The 7514-nt window shown below is 32.7% G+C and overlaps 1 protein-coding gene across 1 annotated transcript in view; it reads right to left on the bottom strand.

Moving 5' to 3' along the window:
- Positions 1 to 5370: 5370 nt before the first annotated feature.
- The window catches only part of LOC145685024 (serpin B6-like), a 56193-nt gene continuing 54049 nt past the window's right edge, over positions 5371 to 7514 (bottom strand). The window contains exons 8-9 of the mRNA XM_081757365.1: positions 6375 to 6379; positions 5371 to 5514 (exon numbers count right to left, since the gene is read on the bottom strand). Of these exons, the coding sequence (XP_081613491.1) occupies positions 5371 to 5514; positions 6375 to 6379 (149 nt within the window). The remainder of the gene's footprint in view (positions 5515 to 6374; positions 6380 to 7514) is intronic.

Raw genomic sequence — 7514 nt, 5'->3', positions numbered from 1 at the left:
GAACGGGCCGTGGGGCATAACTAACGGTCCCACAGATCTTGCCGTGCGGGACGGCTCACAGGCTCCGAGGTCCATAAAGAGTAAGAAAAGGATGGAAAGATGGATCCCAAGAATTAGAAAAACAACTTTTCTAGGGGATCCAAACACGCATATTAATGGTTGCCCTCCCAAAATTTAAATTACAGTGCTGTTAGTTTTGATCAATACCTGAGAGGATGGTGAACATTTTGGTAGCAAATAGAAGCGGGTGGGCACAGCCCAACTGGCCACCACGGAGCTATATCTCGGAAACCGTAAGTCATAGAGAGATTATGTTGGTGTTGATCAATATTTAAGATGATGGCAAACATTATTGTACCAAACAGTAACCGGTGGCCACTGGTCAACTGGCCACAGTTCCCCATACATTGGCCAAAATAGTTTTAATATAAATATAAAGAATCATATCTCGGGAACGGTAACTCATAGACACATGATATTTTGCGAATTTTTGTGAGAAACAGAAGAAGTCACGGATAAAAAGATTTATTTTTATATGTAGGGAAAATCTCAGTTATGCTTCCCAGTCCATCTCTCCATATTTTAAAGTTCGCTCTGACAATGCTCTTGGAGTATTCTCAACTAGTTTTTTTTAATTGTATTGAGTAATTATCTTCAGTATTTCGAGTTACATTTTAGTGCCTATTTTACTGCCTATTTTTTAAATCTTAAGTGCCTATTTGTCTGCCTAATTTCCAAGTTTTTAATGCTAACATCCGGTCTCTATTTATTACTAATAATTTTCTGTTGTGAATTCAATACCTCGGAAGCTTTCTTGAATACTATAATTTTTTCAATCAGTAAAATGTTTCAAAAAAACACATCTTTAGGAAACTAAAATTTTCAAACAAAATGTTATCAGTGACGAAAAATTTGTAAGAAAGGTAATCTTTCAAAGAAAAATACTTTTTACCAAACAAAAATGTTTTCAAAGTAAAAAAACAAAATTTAAAAAAATTGAAACATAACATTCAGTGAATGGTAACTAATTTAGCAGACTAAAACATCTTCATCGTAAAGATAAAATAATTTATTAAATAAAAAATCAACCAAAAATAATTTTAACAAATTCACAAACAAACTAAAAATTAATTTAAGAAAAAAATTACCAACCAATAAACGATTTGATGTTTTTCTTCTTTACTAAACATTTTTGGGACAAGGTGATCACAAAATTTAGACAAATGGTTAATAGTTTTCCAAACTATGTTAGTTACGAAAATAATCTTTGTGAAACAGAATTATTTATAATGATTTTTTACCGTCGAATTTATTAAGTACAAGCGAAGCAAAACACAGACTCAACTACTCAAATCTGAAATGAAAGAGGATGAAAATGTGATTAGCTTGGAAAATGCAATAAAGAAAATTTATTAATTTATTTATAGAAAATGTTTCCATAAAAATATAATTATCTATGAATAACGGTTATGATTCAACTCCTTTTTCTTTGAAGAGTAAGTCATTGTGGACTTTGAGTAACTCATTTCTTCGTTTGGTTTATTATTGACATATGGAAATAGGTTTATAGCATGAGAGATAATGGTCCTACTAAGCTGTTTATTATTTCCTCTCATTATTTTTTGAATCTTCCTTTTTTGTCAACCAAATGGAATGTATCGCAAAAGTAAAGTCAAGTCATAAAGAAGAAGAATCATCGTATCTGCAATTAGACACCAGGCAGGAAGTAAGGAAATAAAACAAAAACAAATAGTGTAATTAATATATTAATATTATTCTATCTGTTTAAACATAAATTACTACAATGAAAGTATTTAAACTTCAACTTACCTCAGAAACGGAAAATAATCCTCAATGTTGGATACATCACACTGGAAACTAACTTACAATACATACACAGATACGCAGCCACTGATAGTTAAAATTGAACTGTAATGATGAGACGAATGTGAGATGGTAATTGAAATGTTTATGCGAGATAGAAATCTTGTCGAACTGTCTGATTAGTTGATTACGATGTCAATAATAGTGAATAAAGTATATTTTGTCTAATCTACTATGTCAATTATGATCAACCAGCACGTTTCTTCTATTTTTCTCAATTTTATACAAAAGTGAATATGTTCTCAGTGCATTTCCAATATCTGTTATAAATGAAATGTACAAGCAACTACACCAAACTTCCTTCATTCAATTTCTTAAACTAAATCATGTTGCACTATGAGATTAGATCCACCTTATGAGATTACTTATTAAATAAAATCTAGTTCTTTGGTTGAGAATAAGCATATGTTTTGAAAACATACAACAGAGCAAAGTTCTAAGAACTTAGTCTTAATTTAATACACTGAAATTAAAAGGGAAATGAAAAGAACCTTCATGCCTCCCAAAAATAAAATATAATTAAGAGATAAAGGTAAAAAAAACACTTTCAAGCAAGATATATTAGTTTATCATAGCGAAACCGAGGTAAAGTCCCCCGCACCCAGATAAAGGCAAAGATATTATTGAAAAAATTTCTTGTGAAATACAATCTCTAAGAAGTTTCGACTATCTGTCCACTACTACATATTATTTTTATCATTCTCTATTTGTTCGCTCAATTACGAACCATTTATAGAAACGTGGTAAATCTATTCACAATGAGACTAAAGTATAAAGAACTAAGACATATCTCTCTAGTATCCCGTTATTACTTCTTTAGTATGTGTTAATTTAAATTGCAAATCCTATGAATTTTCGCAGGCGTTTTGATTGAACTTTGTACTTAATAAAAAAAAGAAAAGATCATACTTGAGCCGTAAAAACGAAGCAATGACTCCAGTTCTACACACACAACTCGATAGCACGTACCAGCACATGTGAGATCAAAGAGAAGTTCATTCATTTTGTTTTCACACTGATGAGAATTAAAATATTGCCTATATACTTGTACTTCGGAGAAAGCCTCATCTTAAGAGGATGTAATGAGCCGGTCACTGCATGACTGTGTTAGAGATGTCCATTTCCTTCTTGTTGTTACTTGTGTATTATTTACAGTTAATTTTAATATAGTATTATTCATGTATCTTCTCGGCAAAAGCATATGGCGAAGTGGAATAAATATGCATCTCAAAAAGAAGAAGTTTTAACATAAAATAAACAACTACAAAAATCAATAAATATACCTATAAAATTTATCGAACTATACAAATGTAAACGATTTAATTAAAGCTTAAAAATATAGTAAAACGGTAATAGTATACATGAGAACACCCTGATCTGCGTTTCTTCTGTGTTCTATTACCACTTCTACATGAAATAACATAAATTTTCTACGTAGTGCAATAGTAAGAAGTATCCAAGTACACAAGACATGCGATATGCGTTAAATTCCCCCCCCCCCCCCACACACACACACACAGTCATAGATAAAGTACAAGGGCAATACACATACAGATATAAAGTACAGGTATGTTCTTTTTTATTTTGGTATCAGTCGATAAGTGAATAAAAGTCACTTTGTTACCCCCTTTGTAAGTTTGTACATACTCAATGAATAATCCCTAAAAGTATGAGCGTCCTGCTCCTTCGGGAACTGATGCAGCTTCATGTACACTATATCCGAAGCGTAATCAACATAAGGTATTGTGATATTTCCTGCATATATTTCGATTTAGATTTTGCAAAAAAAGATGGAATTAAAATGCAAGTCTACTAGAAAAGTAGGTTTGGAGGATGCAAATCCTTTCTTGGATTGAGTATAGCCCCCGCTCCCAGTGATTTTTAACGAATCATAGTGTTTCTAATGATTCATATTAGTTCATAATGAATCGGAATCGCATGTTATAAAGATTTAAGATATAAATCTTGTGGTAAGGAAGCTTTAGTATAAGTAGTAGTAGTAGTAGTGGTAGTTAGTAGCAATAGTAGAAGTAGTACTAGTAGTAGGAACGGGTTAGAAGACCCGCAGGGGTTGGTTGGGTTCTGTTCTCGATATAAGTAGTAGTAGTAGTAGAAGTAGTAGTAGTAGTAGTAGTAGTAGTAATAGTAGTAGTAGTAGTAGCAGTAGTAGTAGTAAAGTAGTAGTAATAATAATAATAGTAGTAGTAGTAGTAGCAGTAGTAGTAGTAAAGTAGTAGTAATAATAATAATAGTAGTAGTAAAGTAGTAGTAATAGTAGTAGTAGTAAAGTAGTAGTAGTAGTAGTAGCAGTAGTAGTAGTAGTGACTCCTCCAGTTCCGGTGACAAAGAACTGGGGGGAGCAGGCTATACACAAGCCCCTTTCTTCCTCGTAATCTTTAATCCTTGGAATTTAAGATTTATGGTTGAAATAGTTATCTACCAACAAAATTCCTGTATGATTTCCACTTCTTATTTTGGCCTTTCTCTTGCTATTAAATGATAACATGGTTAACTTCAAATAAACTGATACAGTTTAAGCATACATCTGTTAATTTATTACACAGGTTACGATCTATATGTATTTATGGGTGTTGAAGATATTGATGTTGGTACTATACCTCTACGATATTCTGGTAACATGCAGTGTCTGCTTTCTTCTGTATGTTCACTGCTTTCTTAGGTCCGATAGTACTTGCTCTTCCAGCGTTATTGCCTTGTCTGGCAGTAGTCTGCAAAAGACATGAAGAAATTTTTTGTCATTTTTATGTTGCTACGTTATGTGTACACAGAAAGATTTGTATGAAGTAAGTAAAGGAATATAAAATATAAATAATACGAATACGTCCAAATGAAGTGGAATATAAATAATGTTAATAATAATGAATTATTATACAAAAGAAATAAAAGAGAATTATATCATGCTACGTATATATAAGTATATATATTTACTTACACATCAGTAGTTGCGTATTCACTCTGGTCTAACCAAGGTATGTAAAAGAACAGGTAATCCCAGTTCGAGTTTAGCGTTCTGATTGGCTCCCTGTCCGTGATGTCATGTGAGGGACTTTTGCCCATCTTGAAACAGTACACCAACTAGCGGAATTACGTATGCAGAATTTCACTTGTTCCCTTGAACGACACCTTGCGATACCCAAGGATGTTATAAAACAGACAATCTGCCCATATGTATCTTCATCCTATTAATTGAATGAAGCTAAAAAAAAACTATCATTGGCACGTCTGATTGGCTACTCTCGTTTCCGCCATATAAGTTGGTTCAAAACATTCCGATCTTCATATGTAGACATGTAGTGTGTCTGTCGTTTATTTTTATTTAAGATGTTGCTTCAGGTTGATATTATACAATGGTTACATGCTGCACGTATTGGTGTACAAATAGGATTGAGAAAAATTTACCGTGAATAACCTTTCACAGATAATACAAAAACAATCATAGGATGCGTATGGCTGTAACGTATGGCTTCACGATTTTGTGGCATGGGCAGATTCTCTACTTATCACATCCTTGGCGATACCTCCACATGACATCACCGACCGCAAAGTATCCTGGGAAAAGTGAGAGAAGAAAGGCTGAATCGAGAGTCCCCTGAGTCTAACGCCGGATATCTGAAAGAAACAATAAATTAAGTATTAATATAAGAAATTACAAGATAAACATGAAATACAAGTCTATACTAAAACATGCAAATAGGAGATACTATATATTATACTGAAACTATATATTAATACTAAAACTATCATATCCAATATATCTAAGAGATCTCTAACATAATATATATTTACGCTTACTAACAAAGCAACCCTTATGCATTAGTTACTACTAGGTGTAACCAAAGGAGCATATAATAATATTCCTATAATACTGCTAATACAACTAAATTGAAATAACTTCTGGAATTTACGAATCAGAATTTCTTTTAATTTAACTACTTCTACTTTAGGAAACTAGAGTCAATTTTCGCTTGATGTAATGATTGCCTCACGTAATAATTGTGAGTGGCGAAATAATATTACTTACCTTTCCATGTTATTTTCTTTGTACGTATTAATTTTATGTCTTCTTTCATCTGTTCCTGTTTAACCTGTAATATAAGTTAACTTGAAATTTCGTTGTCGACTCATATTTGTCATAATTTTTTTTCGTTACTGTAAAATATTTGTTTTAGTTTAAGCTAGCATAAAAATCCCTCATGTACTTCAATTGGACTAATGAATTCACGTCAGGCATCTACCCCCACGACTACGAATCTAGATTGCATTAATATATCTTTCCCCCAGCAGTTGCTGCGGTGGCGACTAATAACACTGGGCTACTTAGTTGAGTTTTCCCGGGAAATCCGTACAATGGAAAGATGAAACTGAAAGATATAAAATTTCAATGTTGCTCGATAAAGATACAAGAGGGTGAAATACAAAATTAAATAACACAAATCCTTCGCAAGTTTTATTGTTTAGCAATTTTTTACCCATCCTAGAAGAAGAGAAGGACTGTTCAAATTTATAAAAAACATACCTCTGTTCTATACATTCCAACCTTGCTTTGGCAATTACCAAAATTTAAGGGTGTTAATATGCTCCTCTGCCAACAATTGAGTATGGACTATGGTACCACTATCAAAAGCAAAGAGGTGTGCCAATATATTCCTTCCAAAATTTATTTTGGAAATTGGACTCCGCTGACCCGGGACAAGGCACCTGTAATTTTTTTCTGACTCAGACGAACCAACGCCTCTGTGTACTACTCTTATGCAACGCTATTTGTGAATCATGCACAAGTAGTTCATGTTATAAATCTTTTCCCTTCAAGTAATCATATTGAAAACGTTCGTGTTCATACAATCATTGTGTGTTTCACCCTGACAGAAAGAGGATTTCAGATTTTCATAGAGTTTTCTAGTTAAAGAATGGTATGTGGCTGTTTTGCATACATCGGAGGTAATTCCATATAAAGTAATCAAACTGACAAGTTCAGTAACTAGGTCATCATTAAATATCACTATTTCTAAATATAGTGCTGTGACTACAAAGAAGTTGGTACATTTCTAGTCGTGGAAACCTAGACGGCGAAAAAAAACTATCTCGAAAAACATACTCTAGATTCTTTATGTTCTTCAGATCTGTGCTTAGAGCCAAATCTATTTTCTCTTCATTCTAGTATAGAAAACATGACCATTTGGAGAAGAGATATTTATTATCTGGACGTTGCAGGCAAGTAAACATGTAATTGCCATATACGAATAGGTCATAAAATATGACAGAAAGGACAAATGAAATCAAAATCTGGATTACTGGGTGATATAGACTTCATGCTTCAACAAGGGTGTAGATCACCAAGGTAATAATATACATAGATGGACAACTTGTAGAGTGAAGTGTGCTTGGTGTTTCATTCATAACGGAGTTGCGTGTAGAACTCCATATTAGCATAATTTCAAATACTGTTTAAGAAAAGTTGTGTTTTCTTAAACAAAGAATCTGCGTTCTATTACAAAGCATATGGATGTAAGAAATTTTAAATATGTCACAGTCATGAAATATAGTACATTACATCATAAATATTAAATCGAATCATAAATGCTTCTGCTTTTGTCTCTAATGTATATTCT

Source organism: Thermobia domestica, chromosome 5 (genome assembly GCF_964235325.1).
Source record: "Thermobia domestica chromosome 5, izTheDome1.hap1.1, whole genome shotgun sequence".
NCBI classification, from domain to species: Eukaryota; Metazoa; Arthropoda; class Insecta; order Zygentoma; family Lepismatidae; genus Thermobia; species Thermobia domestica.
The sequence above is the reverse complement of the archived record's forward strand: the minus strand, read 5'-3'. Positions and strand labels throughout refer to the sequence as shown.